General features: G+C 38.2%; 1 protein-coding gene across 5 annotated transcripts in view; it reads left to right on the forward strand.

Moving 5' to 3' along the window:
- Positions 1 to 26,225, forward strand: part of fshr (follicle stimulating hormone receptor) — a 35,964-nt gene that overhangs the window by 9,520 nt on the left and 219 nt on the right. The window contains exons 2-15 of one of the 5 annotated variants that reach the window (XR_009811783.1): positions 2,490 to 2,561; positions 2,633 to 2,707; positions 7,471 to 7,545; positions 7,616 to 7,690; positions 8,080 to 8,154; positions 8,303 to 8,383; positions 13,139 to 13,207; positions 13,281 to 13,355; positions 13,441 to 13,626; positions 14,678 to 14,895; positions 16,901 to 17,082; positions 17,164 to 17,355; positions 25,310 to 25,916; positions 25,988 to 26,225. The exon at positions 25,988 to 26,225 is cut by the window's right edge and continues 219 nt beyond it. Coding sequence is in view for 4 of the 5 variants with exons in the window: in XM_061932018.1 (XP_061788002.1) it covers positions 2,490 to 2,561; positions 2,633 to 2,707; positions 7,471 to 7,545; positions 7,616 to 7,690; positions 8,080 to 8,154; positions 8,303 to 8,383; positions 13,139 to 13,207; positions 13,281 to 13,355; positions 13,441 to 13,626; positions 14,678 to 14,895; positions 16,901 to 17,082; positions 17,164 to 17,355; positions 25,310 to 25,837 (1,903 nt within the window). In the remaining variant the exon portion in view is untranslated. Of the gene's footprint in view, positions 1 to 2,489; positions 2,562 to 2,632; positions 2,708 to 7,470; positions 7,546 to 7,615; positions 7,691 to 7,807; positions 7,871 to 8,079; positions 8,384 to 13,138; positions 13,208 to 13,280; positions 13,356 to 13,440; positions 13,627 to 14,677; positions 14,896 to 16,900; positions 17,083 to 17,163; positions 17,356 to 25,309 lie in introns of those variants that run through there. The other 4 variants (XM_061932018.1, XM_061932020.1, XM_061932021.2 and 1 more) reach the window with 4 other exon arrangements.

Below are 26,225 nucleotides of genomic sequence, written 5' to 3' on the forward strand. Positions count from 1 at the left end.
CATTTAGGACCAAAACACTTAAAACTCAAACCCAAATCCTCCAACCTCCGAGGACAAAAGCTACGAACAATGGGAGACCGGGCTTACTGCTCCGTCGCTCCCCGTCTGTGGAGCGCTCTCCCTGACCACCTGAGGGCACCACAGACTGTGGATGCTTTTAAAAAATGCATAAAAACCCTTCTTTTTTTTAAAAGCCTATTTTTATATACATGCATACTAGTTTTAGCTATTTGGCTATTCTAGTTTTTATTTATTTTTATTTTTTATTATCTTTTTATTTTATTATTATTTTTAATACACTGTAGCACTTTGAGGTTGTTTACTCAATGTAAAGTGCTTTTTGCTCTTTACTTTACTTTATCTCCGCTCGGGATGGTTTCCTGCTGGCCCCACTATGGACTGGACTCTCACTATTATGTTAGATCCACTATGGACTGGACTCTTACTATTATGTTGGATCCACTATGGACTGGAATCTTACTATTATGTTGGATCCACTATGGACTGGACTCTTACTATTATGTTAGATCCACTATGGACTGGACTCTTACTATTATGTTGGATCCACTATGGACTGGACTCTTACTATTATGTTAGATCCACTATGGACTGGACTCTCACTATTATGTTAGATCCACTATGGACTGGACTCTTACTATTATGTTGGATCCACTATGGACTGGACTCTTACTATTATGTTGGATCCACTATGGACTGGACTCTCACTATTATGTTAGATCCACTATGGACTGGACTCTTACTATTATGTTAGATCCACTATGGACTGGACTCTTACTTTTATGTTGGATCCACTATGGACTGGACTCTTACTATTATGTTGGATCCACTATGAACTGGACTCTTACTATTATGTTGGATCCACTATGGACTGGACTCTTACTATTATGTTGGATCCACTATGGACTGGACTCTTACTATTATGTTGGATCCACTATGGACTGGACTCTTACTATTATGTTAGATCCACTATGGACTGGACTCTTTCTATTATGTTGGATCCACTATGGACTGGACTCTTACTATTATGTTGGATCCACTATGGACTGGACTCTTACTATTATGTTGGATCCACTATGGACTGGACTCTTACTATTAAGTTAGATCCACTATGGACTGGACTCTCTCACTATTATGTTAGATCCACTATGGACTGGACTCTCACACTATTATGTTGGATCCACTATGGACTGGACTCTTACTATTATATTGGATCCACTATGGACTGGACTCTTACTATTACGTTGGATCCACTATGGACTGGACTCTTACTATTATGTTGGATCCACTTATGGACTGGACTCTTACTATTATGTTGGATCCACTATGGACTGGACTCTTACTATAATGTTGGATCCACTATGGACTGGACTCTTACTATTATGTTGCATCCACTATGGACTGGACTCTTACTATTATGTTGGATCCACTTATGGACTGGACTCTTTCTATTATGTTGGATCCACTATGGACTGGACTCTTACTATTATGTTGGATCCACTATGGACTGGACTCTTACTATTATGTTGGATCCACTATGGACTGGACTCTTACTATTATGTTAGATCCACTATGGACTGGACTCTTACTATTACGTTGGATCCACTTATGGACTGGACTCTCACTATTATGTTGGATCCAGTATGGACTGGACTCTTACTATTATGTTGGATCCACTTATGGACTGGACTCTTTCTATTATGTTGGATCCACTATGGACTGGACTCTTACTATTATGTTGGATCCACTATGGACTGGACTCTTACTATTATGTTGGATCCACTATGGACTGGACTCTTACTATTATGTTAGATCCACTATGGACTGGACTCTTACTATTACGTTGGATCCACTTATGGACTGGACTCTCACTATTATGTTGGATCCAGTATGGACTGGACTCTTACTATTATGTTAGATCCACTATGGACTGGACTCTTACTATTATGTTGGATCCACTATGGACTGGACTCTTACTATTATGTTGGATCCACTATGGACTGGACTTTCACAATATTATGTCAGACCCACTTGACATCCATTGCATTTGGTCTCCCCTAAAGGGGGGGGGGGGGGGGGGGGGGGGGGGTTACCCACATATGCGGTCCTCGCCAAGGTTTCTCATAGTCATTCACATCGACGTTCCACTGGGGTGAGTTTTTCCTTGCCCTTATGTGGGCTCTGTACCGAGGATGTCGTTGTGGCTTGTGGTAGAGTAAACACCGGCACGTGGGATGTAAAGAAGATGCACATTAGGCATTGTCGGGCACACAAAAAGGATGGAGCACACGCTCTGTGCCAGGAGAACTCCCAGCTGGCGATGTGTGTGTTCCCTCCAAGGCCAAGGCTCGGTGCAGGTGTGATGCCACCCCCACCTCCTGCTATGTGAAGGACAAACCTCCCTGACTGCATGCAAAAACACACACCCGAGTGTTGATACAAGTGTGTGTGTTTGTGTGTGTGTCCCCCAGAGAGATGAGGATGACCAACATCCCGGTCATCCCTGGTGGTGCGTTTACTGACCTACGCCAGCTCAGGACACTGTGAGTGTCACTCTTGCACACTTTTGAGCCAAGCACTGCTTGTCCACAATGTCTTGTATCCAAACTCTTAGCATCATCCTCCTCAACAAAGAGCTGACGACCATCGCTCCCTTCGCCTTCGCAGGCCACCCCCTGCTGGACAAAATGTAAGCGCGGCAAGTTTTTTTTTGTTTTCTTCTTTGTTTAGTCTTTCTTGTGGAACATGAAGTATCCTTAAGGTGAGAGCCTGTCCTCAAGTCTAAACACGGCAAACAGGAAGCACGACCTGTCTGCCAGACACGTTGTCACTTGCAGACGACCACAATGTACCCCATATCCAATATTACGATATTGTCCAACTCTTAATTACCGATTCTGATATCAACCGATACCGATATATACAGTCGTGGAATTAACACATTATTATGCCTAATTTTGTTGTGATGCCTCGCTGGATGCATTAAACCAGTGGTTCTCAAATTGGGGTACGTGTACCCATTGGCGTTGTTAGGCCTATTTTAGGGGGGCTCTAGTCCCCCTAAAATATTCTTAAGCCCCCCTAAATAATTTGGTGTTATATATATATATATTTTTTTTTTTTTTTTACAAATACATATTCATTATAAAGTGGCCCGAATATGAGTTTGAATAAATAATCATATAACCTGTTATTATTCACTCAGTTTCCCCTCACTTCGTAGCGTAAGGTAAGAGCCCCTTTAGTGCGTCGGTGTCCAATCCATTCCATTTGTTCATATAGAAAATGTCCACATCACTCAAATTCCAGTCCGCATTTTCTCTGCGACCTTGCTTGCGGTCCTGCAGGTGTACGAAGCACATTATCTTCCTTTACAATGAGTGAAGCTGCACGAAACCTTGTGTGTGCAATTGTAAATAATTTAGTTTTTAAGTTTTGTGTTTCTTGTAGAATCTATATAAAGTAATGTACATTAGCCTATTGTTAAAATAATGAAAAAAACATCATTAAATATATTTGTTTTATTGTATTGTTACATTAATAGCTGTTGTATTATTATAGGATGGCTTGTTAAACATTTCATAGGATTTTCAGAGGGAGGAAAAACCAAGACATTTAATATAAAATGTAAAATGAATAAATACATAAAAAGAAAAAGAAAAAAAATGGTTAAAAGCCATCGTCCCGGGGAGCATTTAATTTCGTCCCGTGCATTTTTTTTAAATAATAATAATAACAATGAATAATTTCTAAGTCTTTGTTAGCCGTTTGTGAAGTTTTGTGTTTGTGCGTAACGTTCGCTCGCATTCTGTGCATCTCCTGGGGGCTAAGCCCCCCCTGTCCTTAAAAGCTAGTGACGCCCCTGCATGTACCCCTGGGGGTACTAGAAGGTATGCCAAGGGGTACGTGAGATTTTTTTTAAATATTCTAAACATAGCAACAATTCAAAAATTCTTTATAAATATAAATAAAAACCTATCTTTTTTTCCAAATAGTTCAAGAAAGACCACTACAAATGAGCAATATTTTGCACTGTTATACAATTTAATAAATCAGAAACTGATGACATAGTGCTGTATTTTACTTCTTGTATCTCTTATTTTCAACCAGAAATGCTTTGCTCTGATTAGGAGGTACTTAAATTAAAAAACATTTCAAAAGGGGGTACATCACTGAAAAAAGGTTGAGAACCACTGCATTAAACAATGTAACTTTACCATGAATTGATTAACGCATACTTGCCAACCTTGAGACCTCCGATTTCGGGAGGTGGTGGGTGGGGGGCGTGGTTGGGGGCATGGTTAAGAGGGGAGGAGTATATTTACAGCTAGGATTCACCAAGTCAAGTATTTCATATATATATATATATATATATATATATATATACTAAGTCAAGTATTTCATATATGTATATATATATATATATATATATATATATATAAATAAAAGAAATACTTGAATTTCAGTGTTCATTTATTTACACATATACACACACATAACACTCATCTACTCATTGTTGAGTTAAGGGTTGAATTGTCCATCCTTGTTCTATTCTCTGTCACTATTTTTCTAACCATGCTGAACCTCCTCTCTGATGATGCATTGCTGTGTGGCACGCAAAAAGTGTTTTCATCAAATGCACTAGATGGCAGTATTGTCCTGTTTAAGAGTGTCACAACATTGCTGTTTACGGCAGACGAACTGCTTTCCGGTAGACAAAACGTTACTGCTGTTGTTGTGTGTTGTTGCGGCGCTGGGAGGACGTTAATGAAACTGCCAAACAATAAACCCACATAAGAAACCAAGAACTCGCCCTCGATCATTCTACAGTTATAACATTATTGGGCAGGTACGCTGTTTATATTGTGTGCCTGAATTTCGGGAGATTTTCGGGAGAAAATTTGTCCCGGGAGGTTTTCGGGAGAGGCGCTGAATTTCGGGAGTCTCCCGGACAATCTGGGAAGGTTGGCAAGTATGGATTAACGTGGACCCCGACTTAAACAAGTTGAAAAACTTATTGGAGTGTTACCATTTAGTGGTCAATTGTAGAAAATATATACTGTACTGTGCAATCTACTAATACAAGGTCCAATCAATCAATCAAAAACAAGGTTTTCCAAAATAAGAGAACAACTTCAACTCCAGTTATGGAAAAACAAAGTGCATTATTTTTATTTATTTTACAAAAACAATGAAGGCACACAGCTTCAGTCCAGAGTATACCAGAGCAGTGTTTTTCAACCTTTTTTGAGCTAAGGCACATTTTTTTCATAAAAAAAATACGGAGGCACACCACCAGCAGAAAAGGTTAAAAAATTAAACTCCACCAGGTTGTCGTGCCTTATTTTGAGTTTGTTGTTGTTTCCTGTGTGTATTGCTTTAGTTCCTGTCTTGCGCTGTTATTTTGGTGACTCTTCCTGTTTTGTTGGTGTTCTCCTGTAGCAGCTTCACTCCTTCCTTTGAGTGCTATTGCCCGCCCCTGCTTTGTTTTCGCAATCAAGACTATTTAAGTTGTGCGTGCGCTATCCTTCTTTGAGAGGACATTGTTTATTGTCATGTAATGTACGGGATGTGCTTTGTGGACGCCGTCTTTGCTCTACACGCTGTAAGTTTTTGCTGTCGTCCAGCATTCTGTTTTTGTTGTCTTTGTAGCCAGTTCAGTTTTGCTTTTGTTTTACATAGCCTTCCCTATGCTTCAGTGCCTTTTCCTAGCGGGACTTGCCTTTTGTTGATTTTTGGTTTAAGCGTTTCATACCTTTTTTACCTGCACGCTAGAGATGCGCGGTTTGCGGACACAACCGCGGAGTCCGCGGATTATCCGCGGGTCGGGCGGTTGAAATAAAAAAAAAATTAGATTTTATCCGCGGGTCGGGTCGGGCGGTTGAAATTAAAAAAAATTAGATTTTAAATAGATTCAGGCGGGTGGCAGTTAAACCCATTCGGAAATATATATACATAGTTAAATGTTGTTACCCACATACGAAAAACGAGCAGGCACCTGCAGCATATGCCACAACAGAAGAAGAAAAAAAAAAGAGATGGCAACGCCGGCAGCAAACGTGGTACGCGACAAACTAAAAAAGGGAATACTAAAGACCAGGGGGAAAAAAAGCCAGAAAAGTTCAGCGTGGACTCGTTTTTATGAGGTTGTAAATCAGGATGATAGTAATGCTGGCTACGTGATTTGCAAGAGCTGCGACGCTGTTTATGTCTACGACAGTCACAAAACCGGGACATCTAACATGGTGCATCACATTTGTGCAAAACCCCGAACCTCCACAAACACCCTGAGCATGAGCAGTTTCGTCCGCCGTGATCCCAGAAGAGTGCCACAGGATGTTAAAACAAGATAGAACGCAGCTGCCTGCAGCAGTTTGAGTGGCGCGAGCGCGCTTGGAGGCCGGTGCGCTCAGCGCGGCTCCCAGATGATTGCGCACTAGTGTGCGTCTGGGCCGTGACAGCGTGGCACGCATTGAATGTCTCTGCGGCATTGGATCAGTCTCCTTTCTTTAACAGGCAAAAGCTTTATAACCTCACTAATGCCTTGCATCGTCTATATTAGATATATAACAACGGGCGGGTGCGGTTTTGATTAAATGTTAGTTCGGGTGGATGCGGATGGTTGACGACTTTTGTGATGCGGTTGCGGATGAAATAATTGCCTTTCCGCGCATCTCTACTGCACGCTGTCTCCCGCTGTGCTCTGCCTATTGGGATCACGACAAACCATTCTCGACGCGTTCCGACTTCTACAAAGCAATGAACTACCTGCTGCCACCTACTGATATGGAGTATTACATAGTTACCCTGCCAAGCTCTACACAGGACAGGCACTAGACGACGACACATTATTATGATTATTGATTTGTAAAAAATATTTTTTGGACCAATTAGGTGAAGTTGCATAATTTCCCACGGCACACCAGACAATATATCACGACACACTAATATGTGCGGCTCTTACACACACACACAAGTCAGGTCAACAGCCATACAGGTCACACTGAGGGTGGCCGTATAAACAACTTTAACACTGTTACAAATATGCGCCACACTGTGAACCCACACCAAACAAGAATGACAAACACATTTCGGGAGAACATCCGCACCGTAACACAACATAAACACAAAAGAACAAATACCCAGAAGCCCTTGCAGCACTAACTCTTCCGGGACGCTACAATATACACCCCCTGCTACCCTCTAACATTAGAATGCTAAGGTTTTTTTACCGGCCACAGGCTAGGGGGCCGCTAATGACCCCGGGATCTACAGTGTGATTGATTGATTGATTGATTGATTGATTGATTGGAACTTGTATTAGTAGATTGCACAGTACAGTACATATTCCGTACAATTGACCACTAAATGGTAACACCCCAATACGTTTTTCAACTTGTTTAAGTCGGGGTCTACGTCAATCAATTCATGGTAATGATGTGTTTCTCCTAGCACCATCTCGGCAAACGAAGCGCTGGAGTCCATCGGAGCGTTCGCCTTCTCCAACCTCCCCGAACTCAGAGAGATGTGAGTCGAGCCGAGCGCCGCCACGCCCTCGGCGTTTTCTTTCCGCTGGACTATTTTCCGTGTCTTTCAGAACCATCACCTTGTCCAAACATCTGAGGCACATTGACAGGGATGCGTTCAAGAACCTCGTCAACCTGCAACGCCTGTGAGTTCTTACCTCAAGAAGAATAACCACGTTATTGTTATTGTTGTCATTATTCTAATTTGCATTGTGAGTATGATCATTATTATTATTATTACGATGTTATCGTGTTACTCCCAGGTTCCCAAGTGAGCGCCTCTTGTAAAGTTGTACTCTTTAAAAATGCAAGGCCGGAGGAGCCCAGTAAGTAGTTTGTGGTTTAATGCTTGTATGCATATGTATTACGCTATCTTGGATATTAGAAACAGTTGGAAGGCACACACACACACACACACACACACACACACACACACACACACACACACACACACACACACACACACACACTGAGCATCTGCTGCTTGGCGTCATGACTCCACATTATATTTGCAGCTTTTTTCTCCACTTTGCAGGTTTATATCCAACACGGGACTCACCACGTTCCCTGACTTCTCCAAGATCCACTCGGCCGCCGACTGCACGATGTTGTAGGACCCTGCGCACACACACACAAACACACACATACACTCACACACACTCACACACACACATGTACGGTGATGAAGCCATGTATTGTATTGTACAATGCAATTGTAGAATTGTGCTTTATTGCTTTGTTTACAATGTGTTGTTTAGCGACATCAACGACAACATCCACATACAGGAAGTGCCTGCCAACGCCTTCAATGGCCTCTGCAGGGGTACCATTAGAAAAATGTAAGTTTTTATTTAATGCAATGTTTCATTTATTTCAATATTTTTAGAGTATGATTATTACTATATTAAAATAGTTTATCATCATATTTATGTTATTACATTATATTTTAGTTGTATTTACATTCATTTAAATGTTTTTACAATATACTTTTGTCCATTGTTTTAAAACAAAGTTATATACATTGATTTAAATATTTTTATTATCATCATTATTATAATATATTAGTTTGTCATTATGCTTTTACAAAAACAGATATTTATTTGGATGTTTTTATGTTGGCTGTATGGACATTTATTTAAATGTTTTCATTTGATTATATTTTTTTCTATTGTATAGAGTACATTTATTGTAATATTATTAATATTACCGGTATATTGTATTCTATTAGTTTGTCTCTATATTTTCTCATTGCAGATATTTATTTGGTTGTTTGTATGTTATTACATTATATTTTGGTTTAATTGTCATTTATTTCAATGTATTATATTATTATTATTATTACTATTATATTTTTAAAGTTATAAACATTATTACAGTTTTTTCATATTACATTGTATAACTTGGTCATTATATTTTTACAATTACAGCTATTTATTTAGATGTTTATGTTATTACATTATATTTCAGTTTTATAGACATTAATTTCAATATCTTTATCATTATATTAGTTTGTCATTGGAATTTTTAAATGACGGATATTTATTTGGATAATTTTATGTGATTACATTACATGTATTTTAGACTTCAATATTTTTGTTATTAATAAAAAACAATTAAATAATAAACAATACATAATAAAATGGAAGAAGTACATAGCAATATTGTTTTTTAGGTATTTTACAAATATTAAAAGTCTATTAATACAATATACTGTTTTATTACAATTACAGATATTTATATAGATGTTTTATGTTATTACATCATAATGTATTTCAGTTTTATAGACATTTGTTTCAATATCTTTATCATTATATTATATTACTTTGTCATTATATTTTACAATCAATGTGGATGTTTTTATGTTATTACAATATATGTATTTAGACATTTACTTCAATATTTTATGTTATTTTAAAAAAAGAACAATACAACATAAAGTGGAAAAAAATGCATAACAATATTGTATTATTGTTACTATACAAAAAATATCAATACACTATTATTTTTTTAATTACAATTATAGATATTTATTTAGGTGTTTTATATTATTACAATTTATTTTGCTTTATAAAAATGGTTTCAATATCCTTATCATTATATTAGTCTGTCATTATATTTTCAAAATTACAGATATTTATTTGGAGGTTTTTATTTTATTATGGCTGTTATACAAATATTAAAAAATAAATATCAATGCATTATACTTTTTATTACAAATATAGATATTGATTTAGATGGTTTATGTTTTTACATTATTTTAGTTTTATAAACATTTGTTTCAATATCTTTATCATATTAGTTTGTCATTATATTTTTACAATTATCGATATTTATTTGGATGTTTTTATTTTATTACATGAATTGACATTTACTTTAATATTTATGTTGTTAATAAACCATTTAAAATACTGAACAATGCATAATAAAATGGAAGAAATGCATAGCAATTTTGTATTATCGCTATTATACAAACATTTAAATATCAATGCATTAATTTAGATGTTTTTATTTTATTACATGTATTTAGACATTTACTTTAATATTTGATGTTGTTAATAAACAATTTAAAATAATGAACAATGCGTAATAAAATGGAAGAAATACATAGCAATATTGTATTATGGCTATTATACAAATATTTAAATAAATATCAATGCATTATACTTTTTATTTCAAATATCGATATGTATTTAGATGTTTTATGTTTTTACATTATTTTAGTTTTATCGACATTTGTTTCAATATCGTTATCATTATTTTAGTTTGTCATTATATTTTTACAATTACAGATATTTATTTGGTTGTTTTTATTTTATTACATGTATTTAGACATTTACTTTAATATTTTATGTTGTTAATAAACAATTCAAAATAATGAACAATGCATAGTAAAATGGAAGAAATGCATAGCAATATTGTATTATGGCTATTATACAAACATTTAAATATCAATGCATTGTACTTTTTATTACAATGTTTTTACATAATTTTATATTTATAGACATTTGTACCATCATATTAGTTTGTCATTATATTTTTACAATTACAGATATTTATTCGGAGGTTTTTATTTTATTACATGTATTTAGACATTTACTTTAATATTTTATGTTGTTAATAAACAATTTAAAATAATGAACAATGCATAATAAAATGGAAGAAATGCATAGCAATATTGTATTATGGCTATTATACAAACATTTAAATATCAATGCATTAATTTAGATGTTTTTATTTTATTACATGTATTTAGACATTTACTTTAATATTTGATGTTGTTAATAAACAATTTAAAATAATGAACAATGCGTAATAAAATGGAAGAAATACATAGCAATATTGTATTATGACTATTATACAAATATTTAAATAAATATCAATGCATTATACTTTTTATTTCAAATATAGATAAGTATTTAGATGTTTTATGTTTTTACATTATTTTAGTTTTATCGACATTTGTTTCAATATCGTTATCATTATTTTAGTTTGTCATTATATTTTTACAATTACAGATATTTATTTGGTTGTTTTTATTTTATTACATGTATTTAGACATTTACTTTAATATTTTATGTTGTTAATAAACAATTTAAAATAATGAACAATGCATAATAAAATGGAAGAAATGCATAGCAATATTGTATTATGGCTATTATACAAACAGTTAAATATCAATGCATTATACTTTTTATTACAATGTTTTTACATAATTTTATATTTATAGACATTTGTACCATCATATTAGTTTGTCATTATATTTTTACAATTACAGATATTTATATGGAGGTTTTTATTTTATTACATGTATTTAGACATTTACTTTAATATTTGATGTTGTTAATAAACAATTTAAAATAATGAACAATGTGTAATAAAATGGAAGAAATACATAGCAATATTGTATTATGGCTATTATACAAATATTTAAATAAATATCAATGCATTATACTTTTTATTTCAAATATAGATATGTATTTAGATATGTATTTAGTTTTATGTTTTTACATTATTTTAGTTTTATCGACATTTGTTTCAATATCGTTATCATTATTTTAGTTTGTCATTATATTTTTACAATTACAGATATTTATTTGGATGTTTTTATTTTATTACTTGTATTTAGACATTTACTTTAATATTTTATGTTGTTAATAAACAATTTAAAATAATGAACAATGCATAATAAAATGGAAGAAATGCATAGCAATATTGTATTATGGCTATTATACAAACATTTAAATATCAATGCATTATACTTTTTATTACAATGTTTTTACATAATTTTATATTTATAGACATTTGTTTCAATATCCTTATTATATTAGTTTGTCATTATATTTTTACAATTACAGATATTTATTTGGATGTTTTTATTTTATTACATGTATTTAGACATTTACTTTAATATTTTATGTTGTTAGTAAACCATTTAAAATAATGAACAATACATAGTAAAATTGAAGAAATGCATAGCAATATTGTATTATGGCTATTATACAAATATTAAAATAAATATCAATGCATTATACTTTTTATTACAATGTTTTTACATAATTTTATATTTATAGACATGTGTATCGTCATATTAGTTTGTCATTATATTTTTACAATTACAGATATTTATATGGAGGTTTTTATTTTATTACATGTATTTAGACATTTACTTTAATATTTTATGTTGTTAAAAAAAACATTTAAAATAATGAACAATACAACATGATGTGGAAAAAATGCATATCAATATTGTATTATGGTTATTATACAAATATTTCAAAAACTACAAATATCAATACAATATACTTTTTTATTAGCTTTAGCCACATTAGCCATATGGTATGATGTCCCATATAATAGCTGTGTTAAAAATGAGGTTTTTTTTACAGACAATACTATGGAGTATTAGGGTGCCTGATGTTATACAAACCATATATCAAATATATACAGTACAGGCCAAAAGTTTGGACACATCTTCTCCTCATTCAATGTGTTTTCTTTATTTTCATGACTATTTACATTGTAGATTGTCACTGAAGGTATCACAACTATGAATGAACACATGTGGAGTTATGTACTTAACAAAAAACGGTGAAATAACTGAAATATTTTCTCTGATTACTGCTTTGCACACTCTTGGCATTCTCTCCATGAGCTTCAAGCACACCTGTGAAGTGAAAACCATTTCAGGTGACTACCTCTGGAAGCTCATGGAGAGAATGCCAAGAGTGTGCAAAGGGTGGCTATTTTGAAGAAACTAGAATATAAAACATGTTTTCCATTATTTCACCTTTTTTTGTTAAGTACATAACTCCACATGTGTTCATTCATAGTTTTGATGACTTCAGTGACAATCTACAATGTAAATAGTCATGAAAATAAAGAAAACACATTGAATGAGAAGGCGTGTCCACACTTTTGGCCTGTACTGTATAAAATAATAAAAGTGTGTTTGAGTTTTAACTGATTATATTTTGTTGGTCCAGACTCTGAAAAGCCTCTCACACTGCCTCTAATAAACATTTATGGATTCATGAGCATAAAAAAATGATCTCTAATAGATCAATTTTCCACAAATAAATCATTTGTGACGACAGACGGCTCACCACAAATGGCATCAAGAAGGTGGCGAAAGACGCCTTCAACGGCACCAAGCTGCACAATCTGTGAGTCACAGCAGAAGTATGTCATATCAGGAGTTTTGGACACGTTAATAATCATCATGTTTGTCTCTCTGAGGTCTCTGAGAGGCAACAGACAACTTGCCTACATCCATCCCAACGCCTTTTCGGGTTCCAGCGACTTGGTGATGATGTAAGCCGTGATTCACTCCTCACTTTGACGCCCCGTTAGTCCTCCCACGCGTCCATCGTCCGACACTTTTTCCTATGCCCTTCAGCGACGTCTCCCACACGGCGCTCGACACGCTGCCTGTCGCCATCCTGGGCCGACTCCAGTGGCTGACGGCGGAGTCGGCGTTCCGCCTGAAGGAGCTCCCCCCCCAGCGGTTGTACGGCAAGCTGCTCCACGCCCAGGTCACGTACCCGTCGCACTGCTGCGTCCTCCTCGGCCTGTACAAGAACAAGTACGCCGTAACCCCACTGCACACCGCACTCTCAGGCCGCCATCTAGCCAACATGTTTTTCGCATTACCAGTAATTACCAGGATTTTACCCCCATTGAAAATGCAATATACAGACTTCAAATAGAGATGTCCGAGAATGGCTTTTTGCCGATATTCCAATATTGTCCAACTCTTAATTACCGATTCCGATATCAACCGATACCGATTTATACAGTCATGGAATTAACACATTATTATGCCTAATTTTGTTGTGATGCCCCGTTGGATGCATTAAACAATGTAACAAGGTTTTCCAAAATATGCCAACATGGCACTGCCAAGTCACAAAGTGCATTATTTTTTTAACATGCCTCAAAACAGCAGCTTGGAATTTGGGGCATGCTCTCCCTGAGAGAGCATGAGGAGGTTGAGGTAGGTGGGGGGGGGTATCATAGTGTTTGTAGCCAAAGCTAATTTACAACACCAACAACAACAATAACACAGATTTAACATCATTAAAAATAGGAAAATAAAAAGAATAAGGCAAAGAGGAGTCGATAATAATGATAATAGCAATAATACAGACAAAGTGCAAACTAGATAAAAGCCAATAATAATAATAATAATAATATTAACACAGACAAAGTGCAGACTAGATAAAACCAATTAGTAAAAATAGTCCTAATAGGGTCTTGTGTGTAGCATTTTGAGGACAAGAATGAATGTATTCCATTTTGGCATAAAGCTGTAACATAAACTGTGGAAAAAGTGAAGCGCTGTGAATACTTTGCGGACACACTGCATGCTAATAGCCAGGCTACATTATTGCACTTATTAGCTACTTCATCCTGCATGAAGTATTTTTATCATAAAACAAAGAGACAGCAAAGTTTCTATTTTGGGTTCCCTCCCTAAATTGTGCTCCAAGATGATTTTATATTCATGACAATTCCCTGTTGTTTCTTCTGAGCAGCTTTTATCTTCCCTGACAAAGAAGCTATTTATTGCCGCCACTAATGCTGGAAGAGACACTTTGTGTTTAATGTATTATTTATTTTGGTGTTCATGTCAGTTCCATGTGGCACCCACTGTGCTCCCACCCCAAAGCGCGGGAAGAGGCCGCTTTCTTCCAAGCCAACTGCGTCAACATCAGCACCACCTGCACCCCCTTGCCGGACGCCTTCAACCTCTGCGGGGACATCATGGACACGGTCCCGCTGAGGGCCCTCATCTGGATCGTCTCTGTCCTCACGCTGCTGGGGAACATGGCCGTGCTCCTCGTCTTGTTAGGTACTCCTCTACCCCTCTACCCATCTACCCCTCTACCCCTCTGCCCCTCTACCCCTCTACCCCTCTGCCCATCTACCCACCTCTCCTGATAGGCGACTTTGACAGATGTATTGATCAATATCATTCATCTCACCGCACTTTTAAATGCTTATTTAATACATAAAATTATATTAAATATTATCCATTTGGACATAAAATTTATAAACTGGCCTTAAATTAAATAAATACTGTACTTAGAATTATTTCAGGTCATATTTCACATGATTATAATTGAAAAATGAATGGACATTTAGTGGGTAACCCCCCCCCCCCCCCCCCCGTCATTCACATCGACGTCCCACTGGGGTGAGTTTTTCCTTGCCCTTATGTGGGCTCTGTACCGAGGATGTCGTTGTGGCTTGTGCAGCCCTTTGAGACACTTGTGATTTAGGGCTATATATAAATAAACATTGATTGATTGATTGATTGATTGATTTCATAAAAATAAAAAGAATTAATTGATTTGTACATATTTATTGATTTATATTTGTGTGTATATATATTTATATATATATATACATATATATATATGTATATGTATATATGTATGTATATATATACATGTATATATATATATGTATATGTGTATATATATATTTATATATATGTGTATATATATATATATACACATATATATATATTTGTATATATATATACAAATACATATATATGTATATGCATACACACAAACAGTATATATACATACATATATTAAATATGCATATATATTCACATATTAATATATATATATATACACACACAAACACATATATACATATATATGCATATATATATACAAATACATATACACATATATATACTGTATGCACACACACACATACAGTATATATATACATACATATATTAAATATGCATATATATTCACATATACACATATTAATATATATATATATATACACACACACACATATATATATATATATATATGCATATATATACAAATACATATACACATATATATATATGCACACACACATATATATATATATATATATATGCATATATATACAAATACATATACACATATATATATATGCACACACACATACAGTATATATACGTACATATATTAAATATGCATACACATATATATATATATATATATATATATATATATATATATATATATATATATATATATATATATATATATATATATATATATATATATATAGTTCACAAAAAACTCCCATTAATAAATATATCCTTGTGACTGGTGTTCCTAATGTTGTGGCCATGTAATGGGACCTAGAAGTCTATTAAATATATTAAATTAAAACAAGTAATAACACCACATAATACCTATATATTTATATTATATTTGTAGTTATACTTTTTATTATTCAATTTTTTCTGAGTTCATTTTAGTTTTGTGAAAAAAATTAACTGTAGATTTAATTCTTCTTGACTGCACTTTAATGTAGAATATATGTAGAATATATTTATATTATTCATATATTATATATTATATATATAATATGTTATATATATTATATTATTTATTATTATTATTGTCTATTGTGAGCGAACTGTGATGCTGAATTTCCCCCAGGGATCAATAAAGTACTTTCTATTCTATTCTAATTGATGAATTGATTACACCTCAGTTAGATATTTATTAATTAGGTATTTAACTTAACACTCTAAAATAGTTATTTTGTTTTATTCATATATTGTTATAATCTTTATTTTATTTTTGTATTTTTTTTGCCCCTTAAAAATGTAAAAACATAATTTTTGTATTAGATCTCATTTAAGTGTCTGCAAACAAGTATTAATATTTTATTTATTTCTGACTTCATGTACTGTTTTCTTTGGTTGAATATTTTAGCCTTTTTAACACCAGCTTTATTTTACGTGTAATGATTCTGTTTTGGGAACTGAAGTGTACCTAATGAAGTGGCAGGTGACGGATGTGTGTTTGATTTCCTCCTCCCGTTGCCAGGCAGCCGCTCCAAACTGACGGTGCCGCGCTTCCTCATGTGCCACCTGGCGTTCGCTGACCTCTGCATGGGCGTCTACCTGGTCGTCATAGCGACGGTGGACACGCTGACGCAGGGCCACTTCTACAACCACGCCATCTACTGGCAGACGGGCCCCGGCTGCGGCGCCGCCGGCTTCTTCACCGTGCGTGCGCGCCCCAGGTGACGTGTTTGGTCGGCCCGATGGTCAACAGCGTGTGTGTGTGTGTGTGTGTGTGTGTGTCAGGTGTTCGCCAGTGAGCTGTCGGTGTTCACGTTGACGGTTATCACACTGGAGCGCTGGCACACCATCACGCACGCCCTGCGACCCGACCGCAAGTTGCGCCTAAGGCACGCCTGCGGGGTCATGGCGGCCGGGTGGATCTTCTCCCTCCTGGCGGCGCTGCTTCCCACCATGGGGGTCAGCAGCTACAGTAAGGTGAGCAGGTCCCACTTTATTAGGTACACCTGTGCAGTCTAATGTGGGATCTGAGCCCAGGATGTCGTCGTGGCTTGTGCAGCCCTTTGAGACACTCGTGATTTAGGGCTATATAAGTAAACATTGATTGATTGATAACAACAAAATAATCATGCATGCTAACAGTTAGCATGTATCTAGTACTACATTCTGTGACTCTGGTGTATGCATGCAAAAGTAGCTTAAAAAAAAAAAAACCTAGCATGCTAACAGTTAGCATGTATCTAGTACCAAGGTATATGACTCTGGTGTATGCATGCAAAAGTAGCTAAAATAGCTAGTATGCTAATGTTAGCATGCTAACAGTTAGCATATGTCACGTGCCAAGTTAAATGACTCGGAGGCATACGCATGCAAAAGTAGCTAAAAGGGCTAGTATGCTAATGTTAGCGTGCTAACTTTAGCATGCGTAAAGTTAAAATGTATCAAGTATGAAGTTATTTGACTGAGGTCTACAGCGGCAAAACTGGCTAAAAAAGTGAACCTGTTAACAGCTAGCGTGCTAACATTAGCATTTTCAAGCACGTAGTTGTATGACTCAGGTCTACAGCGGCAAAACTGGCTAAAAACTTGAACCTGCTAACAGTTAGCATGCTAACATTAGCATGTCACGTACTCAGAGGTCTACAGCGGCAAAACTGGCTAAAAAAGTGAACTTGCTAACAGTTAGCATGCTAACATTAGCATGTCACGTACTCAGAGGTCTACAGCGGCAAAACTGGCTAAAAAAGTGAACTTGCTAACAGTTAGCATGCTAACATTAGCATGTCACGTACTCTAAGGTCTACAGCGGCAAAACTGGCTAAAAAAGTGAACCTGCTAACATTAGCATGCTAAAATTAACATGTCCCGTACATAGTTGTATGACTCTTGAGGTCTACAGCGGCAAAACTGGCTAAAAAAAGTGAACCCGCTAACAGCTAGCATGCTAACATTAGCATGTCACGTACGTAGTTGTAAGACTCTGAGGTTTACAGCGGCAAAACTGGCTAAAAAAGTGAACCTGCTGACAGTTAGCATGCTAACATTAGCATGTCATGTATGTAGTTGTATGACTTTGAGGTCTACAGCGGCAAAACTGGCTAAAAACGTGAACCTGCTAACAGTTGGCATGCTAACATTAGCATGTCACGTACTCTGTGGTCTACAGTGGCAAAACTGGCTAAAAAAGTCAACCTGCTGACAGTTAGCATGCTGACATTAGCATGTCACGTACTCTGAGGTCTACAGCGGCAAAACTGGCTAAAAACAGTGAACCTGCTAACAGTTAGCATGCTAACATTAGCATGTCACGTACGTAGTTGTATGAGTCTGAGGTCTACAGCGGCAAAACTGGCTAAAAAAAGTGAACCTGCTAACAGTTAGCATGCTAACATTAGCATGTCACGTATGTAGTGTCAGGTTCAAATACTGAAGACATCTATTAAACAAGACAAGAAGCAAGGAATCAAACAGAGACGGAATTACATTTGGCTCAATGAGGAGAAACGCGTAGACACTGTACCCTTGCACAGTGTCGTCCCACGCTCCTGACAGAAGATTGTACGCCTCCTCTTTTAAAGTTAAAAGTTAAAGTACCAATGATTGTCACACACACACTAGGTGTGGCGAAATTATTCTCTGCATTTGACCCATCACCCTTGATCACCCCCTGGGAGGTGAGGGGAGCAGTGGGCAGCAGCGGTGGCTGCGCCCGGGAATCATTTTGGTGATTTAACCCCCAATTCCAACCCTTGATGCTGAGTGCCAAGCAGGGAGGTAATGGGTCCCATTTTTATAGTCTTTGGTATGACTCGGCCGGGATTTGAACTCCCAACCTACCGATCTCAGGACGGACACTCTAACCACTAGGCCACTGAGTAGGTTTTTGGACTTTCCCTGATTACATGGCAACAGCTGTTTCTAAAGGGACAGGGGTCGTAAACAGCCATCGCCTTTGATTACAAAACAGTTCAAAGAAAAGGTCGTAAAACAGTTCAAAGAAGAGGTTGTCCAGAGGGGAGTCTGGTCCTGCTTCCTCTACGCTTTGTAGTTCTCGGGTCAAGACAAAATCTTTCTGTGGATTACAATACATCAAAGAAACAGAACACCTTCATGTTGCTTCCCATCCTACACAGTGGAGTTTTACAAGCCTTCTTTTTGGTAGGATCAAAGACGGCTTTTGTCTTTCTCGCCGGGAACTCATGGCAACACAAAGTTTTGTGATAACTTAGATACAATTATTCTGACACGTAGTTGTATGACTCTGAGGTCTACAGCGGCAAAACTGCCTAAAAAAGTGAACCTGCTAACAGTTAGCATGCTAACATTAGCATGTCACGTACTCTGAGGTCTACAGCGGCAAAACTGGCTAAAAACGTTAACCTGCTAACATTAGCATGTCACATACTCTGAGGTCTACAGCGGCTAAACTGGCTAAAAACGTGAACCTGCCAACAGTTAGCATGCTAACATTAGCATGTCACATACTCTGAGGTCTACAGCGGCTAAACTGGCTAAAAACGTGAACCTGCCAACAGTTAGCATGCTAACATTAGCATGTCACATACTCTGAGGTCTACAGCGGCAAAACTGGCTAAAAAAGTGAACCCGCTAACAGTTAGCATGCTAACATTAGCATGTTAAGTACGTAGTTGTATGACTCTGAGGTCTACAGCGGCAAAACTGGCTAAAAAAGTGAACCTACTGACAGTTAGCATGCTAACATTAGCATGTCACGTACTCTGAGGTCTACAGCGGCAAAACTGGCTAAAAAAGTGAACCTGCTAACAGTTAGCATGCTAACATTAGCATGTCACGTACTCTGAGGTCTACAGCAGCAAAACTGGCTAAAAAAATGAACCTGTTAACAGTTAGCATGCTAAAGTTAGCATGTCTCGTATGTAGTTGTATGACTCTGAGGTCTACAGCGGCAAAACTGGCTAAAAAAGTGAACCTGCTAACATTAGCATGCTAAAATTAACATGTCCCGTACATAGTTGTAGGACTCTGAGGTCTACAGCCGCAAAACTGGCTAAAAAAAGTGAACATGCTAACAGTTAGCATGCTGACATTAGCATGTCACGTACGTAGTTGTATGACTCTGAGGTTTACAGCGGCAAAACTGGCTAAAGAAGTGAACCTGCTGACAGTTAGCATGCTAACATTAGCATGTCACGTACTCTGAGGTCTACAGCAGCAAAACTGGCTAAAAAAATGAACCTGTTAACAGTTAGCATGCTAAAATTAGCATGTCTCGTACGTAGTCGTATGACTCTGAGGTCTACAGCGGCAAAACTGGCTAAAAAAAGGAACCTGCTAACAGTTAGCATGCTAACATTAGCATGTCACGTACGTAGCTATATGACTCTGAGGTCTTCAGCGGCAAAACTGGCTAAAAAAAGGAACCTGCTAACAGTTAGCATGCTAACATTAGCATGTCATGTATGTAGTTGTATGACTTTGAGATCTACAGCGGCAAAACTGGCTAAAAACGTGAACCTGCTAACAGTTGGCATGCTAACATTAGCATGTCACGTACTCTGTGGTTTACAGCGGCAAAACTGGCTAAAAAAGTGAACCTGCTGACAGTTAGCATGCTGACATTAGCATGTCACGTACTCTGAGGTCTACAGCGGCAAAACTGGCTAAAAAAGTGAACCTGCTAACATTAGCATGCTAACATTAACATGTCCCGTACATAGTTGTATGACTCTGAGGTCTACAGCGGCAAAACTGGCTAAAAAAAAGTGAACCTGCTAACAGTTAGCATGCTAACATTAGCATGTCACGTACGTAGTTGTATGACTCTGAGGTTTTCAGCGGAAAAACTGGCTAAAAAAGTGAACCTGCTGACAGTTAGCATGCTAACATTAGCATGTCACGTACTCTGAGGTCTACAGCGGCAAAACTGGCTAAAAAAGTGAACCTGCTAACATTAGCATGCTAAAATTAACATGTCCCGTACATAGTTGTAGGACTCTGAGGTCTACAGCGGCAAAACTGGCTAAAAAAAGTGAACCCGCTAACAGCTAGCATGCTAACATTAGCATGTCACGTACGTAGTTGTATGACTCTGAGGTTTACAGCGGAAAAACTGGCTAAAAAAGTGAACCTGCTGACAGTTAGCATGCTAACATTAGCATGTCACGTACTCTGAGGTCTACAGCAGCAAAACTGGCTAAAAAAGTGAACCTGTTAACATTAGCATGCTAACATTAGCATTTTCAAATAAGTAGTTGTATGACTCAGGTCTACAGCGGCAAAACTGGCTAAAAACTTGAACCTGCTAACAGTTAGCATGCTAACATAAGCATGTCACGTACTCAGAGGTCTACAGCGGCAAAACTGGCTAAACACGTGAACCTGCTAACATTAGCATGCTAAAATTAACATGTCCCGTACATAGTTGTATGACTCTTGAGGTCTACAGCGGCAAAACTGGCTAAAAAAAGTGAACCTGCTAACATTAGCATGTCACGTACGTAGTTGTATGACTCTGAGATCTGCAGCGGCAAAACTGGCTAAAAAAAGGGAACTTGCTAACAGTTAGCATGCTGACATTAGCATGTCACGTACGTAGTTGTATGACTCTGAGGTTTACAGCGGCAAAACTGGCAAAAAAAAGTGAACCTACTGACAGTTAGCATGCTAACATTAGCATGTCACGTACTCTGAGGTCTACAGCAGCAAAACTGGCAAAAAAAAGTGAACCTACTGACAGTTAGCATGCTAACATTAGCATGTCACGTACGTAGTTGTATGACTCTGAGGTTTACAGCGGCAAAACTGGCAAAAAAAAGTTAACCTACTGACAGTTAGCATGCTAACATTAGCATGTCACGTACGTAGTTGTATGACTCTGAGGGCTACAGCGGCAAAACTGGCTAAAAACTTGAACCTGCTAACAGTTGGCATGCTAACCTTAGCATGTCACGTACTCAGAGGTCTGCAGCGGCAAAACTGGCTAAAAAAGTGAACTTGCTAACAGTTAGCATGCTAACATTAGCATGTCACGTACTCTGAGGTCTACAGCGGCAAAACTGGCTAAAAAAGTGAACCTGCTAACAGTTAGCATGCTAACATTAGCATGTCTCGTACTCTAAGGTCTACAGCGGCAAAACTGGCTAAAAAAGTGAACCTGCTAACATTAGCATGCGAAAATTAACATGTCCCGTACATAGTTGTATGACTCTGAGGTCTACAGCGGCAAAACTGGCTAAAAAAGGTGAACCCGCTAACAGCTAGCATGCTAACATTAGCATGTCACGTACGTAGTTGTATGACTCTGAGGTTTACAGTGGCAAAACTGGCTAAAAAAGTGAACCTGCTGACAGTTAGCATGCTAACATTAGCATGTCACGTACTCTGAGGTCTACAGCAGCAAAACTGGCTTAAAAAATGAACCTGTTAACAGTTAGCATGCTAAAATTAGCATGTCTCGTACGTAGTTGTATGACTCTGAGGTCTACAGCGGCAAAACTGGCTAAAAAAAGGAACCTGCTAACAGTTAGCATGCTAACATTAGCATGTCACGTACGTAGTTGTATGGCTCTGAGGTCTACAGCGGCAAAACTGGCTAAAAAAAGGAACCTGCTAACAGTTAGCATGCTAACATTAGCATGTCATGTATGTAGTTGTATGACTTTGAGATCTACAGCGGCAAAACTGGCTAAAAAAAGGAACCTGCTAACAGTTAGCATGCTAACATTAGCATGTCATGTATGTAGTTGTATGACTTTGAGATCTACAGCGGCAAAACTGGCTAAAAACGTGAACCTGCCAACAGTTAGCATGCTAACATTAGCATGTCACGTACTCTGAGGTCTACAGCGGCAAAACTGGCTAAAAACAGTGAACCTGCTAACAGTTAGCATGCTAACATTAGCATGTCACGTACGTAGTTGTATGACTCTGAGGTCTACAGCGGCAAAACTGGCTAAAAAAAAGTGAACCTGCTAACAGTTAGCATGCTAACATTAGCATGTCACGTATGTAGTGTCAGGTTCAAACACTGAAGACATCTATTAAACAAGACAAGAAGCAAGGAATCAAAGAGAGACAGAATTAAATTTGGCTCAGAAACGCGTAGACACTGTACCCTTGCACAGTGTCGTCCCACGCTCCTGACAGAAGATTGTACGCCTCCTCCTGATTACATGGCAACAGCTGTTTCTAAAGGGACAGGGGTCGTAAACAGCCATCGCCTTTGATTACAAAACAGTTCAAAGAAAAGGTCGTAAAACAGTTCAAAGAAGAGGTCGTCCAGAGAGGAGTCTGGTCCTGCTTCCTCTACGCTTTGTAGTTCTCGGGTCAAGACAAAATCTTTCTGTGGATTACAATACATCAAAGAAACAGAACACCTTCATGTTGCTTCCCATCCTACACAGTGGAGTTTTACAAGCCTTCTTCTTGGTAGGATCAAAGACGGCTTTTGTCTTTCTCGCCGGGAACTCATGGCAACACAAAGTTTTGTGATAACTTAGATACAATTATTCTGACACGTAGTTGTATGACTCTGAGGTCTACAGTGGCAAAACTGCCTAAAAAAGTGAACCTGCTAACAGTTAGCATGCTAACATTAGCATGTCACGTACTCTGAGGTCTACAGCGACAAAACTGGCTAAAAACGTTAACCTGCTAACATTAGCATGTCACATACTCTGAGGTCTACAGCGGCTAAACTAGCTAAAAACGTGAACCTGCCAACAGTTAGCATGCTAACATTAGCATGTCACATACTCTGAGGTCTACAGCGGCAAAACTGCCTAAAAACAGTGAACCTGCTAACAGTTAGCATGCTAACATTAGCATGTCACGTACGTAGTTGTATAGCTCTGAGGTTTACAGCGGCAAAACTGGCTAAAAAAGTGAACCTGCGGACAGTTAGCATGCTAACATTAGCATGTCACGTACGTAGTTGTATGGCTCTGAGGTCTACAGCGGCAAAACTGGCTAAAAAAATGAACCTGTTAACAGCTAGCATGCTAAAATTAGCATGTCTCGTACGTAGTTGTATGACTCTGAGGTCTACAGCGGCAAAACTGGCTAAAAAAAGGAACCTGCTAACAGTTAGCATGCTAACATTAGCATGTCATGTATGTAGTTGTATGACTTTGAGGTCTACAGCGGCAAAACTGGCTAAAAACGTGAACCTGCTAACAGTTGGAATGCTGACATTAGCATGTCACATACTCTGAGGTCTACAGCGGCAAAACTGGCTAAAAACAGTGAGCCTGCTAACAGTTAGCATGCTAAAATTAACATGTCCCGTACATAGTTGTATGACTCTGAGGTCTACAGCGGCAAAACTGGCTAAAAAAAAGGGAACATGCTAACAGTTAGCATGCTGACATTAGCATGTCACGTATGTAGTTGTATGACTCTGAGGTTTATAGCGGCAAAACTGGCTAAAGAAGTGAACCTGCTGACAGTTAGCATGCTGACATTAGCATGTCACGTACTCTGAGGTCTACAGCGGCAAAACTGGCTAAAAACAGTGAACCTGCTAACAGTTAGCATGCTAACATTAGCATGTCACGTACGTAGTTGTATGACTCTGAGGTCTACAGCGGCAAAACTGGCTAAAAAAAAGTGAACCTGCTAACAGTTAGCATGCTAACAATAGCATGTCATGTATGTAGTGTCAGGTTCAAAAACGGATGACATCTATTAAAAGACAAGAAGCAAGGGATCAAACAGAGACGGAATTACATTTGGCCCAATGAGGAGAAACGCGTAGACACTGTACCCTTGCACAGTGTCGTCCCACGCTCCTGACGGAAGATTGTACGCCTCCTCTTTTATTTGGACTTTCCCTGATTACATGGCAACAGCTGTTTCTAAAGGGACGGGGGTCGTAAACAGCCATCGCCTTTGTTTACAAAACAGTTCAAAGAAAAGGTTGATGATACTAATGAAGTGGCGTGTGTCACAGGTGAGCATCTGCCTTCCCATGGACGTGGAGTCCGCGGCGTCTCAGGTGTACGTGGTGTCGCTGCTCCTCCTCAACATCCTGGCCTTCGCGTGCGTGTGCGGCTGCTACCTCAGCATCTACCTGACCATGCGCAACCCGTCGGCGGCGCCGGCCCACGCCGACGCCCACGTGGCCCAGCGCATGGCGGTGCTCGTCTTCACCGACTTCCTCTGCATGGCGCCCATCTCCTTCTTCGCCGTGTCGGCGGCGCTCAAGCTGCCGCTCATCACCGTGTCGGACGCCAAGCTGCTGCTGGTGATCTTCTACCCCATCAACTCCTGCTCCAACCCCTTCCTCTACGCCTTCTTCACGCGCAGCTTCCGCCGCGACTTCTTCCTGCTGGCGGCCCGCTTCGGCCTGTTCAAGACGCGGGCGCACATCTACCGCACGGAGAGCTCGTCCTGCCAGCCGCCGGCGTGGACGTCGCCCAAGAGCAGCCCCGTCATCGTTGGCTCGCTGGCCAACAACGGCAGGGAGCAGGAGAGCTGACACGTGGACCCGCCCGCCTTCGCTATGTCAAGTGTATTTGAACCTGGCTAGCAAACATAGATCAATGCAGTCCAAACCTGTGAGTTACATAACCCCTTTAAGTCCTCTCCTTTTGAGCAGGTACACATGTTTGTCCGTAATGTGATTTAGGTATCTAAGGCAGGGGTGTCAAAACTACGGCCTGCGGGCCGCCAGCGTCTTCAATTTGGCCCGTGAGACATCATGAGTTCAACAAAGCATCGCATGGCGGAGTGCTTTCAAGTTCATCTTAAGTACCAGGCGGTCCCTGCATGCTCCATATTTGCTGCTGTCTTGTGAGTAAATCAAATCACTGATCCATAGCACAGCATTTACTTATAAGACACAATCCAAACAACCTTCCCTAGTC

This window comes from Nerophis lumbriciformis, linkage group LG39 (genome assembly GCF_033978685.3).
Source record: "Nerophis lumbriciformis linkage group LG39, RoL_Nlum_v2.1, whole genome shotgun sequence".
Taxonomy (NCBI): Eukaryota; Metazoa; Chordata; class Actinopteri; order Syngnathiformes; family Syngnathidae; genus Nerophis; species Nerophis lumbriciformis.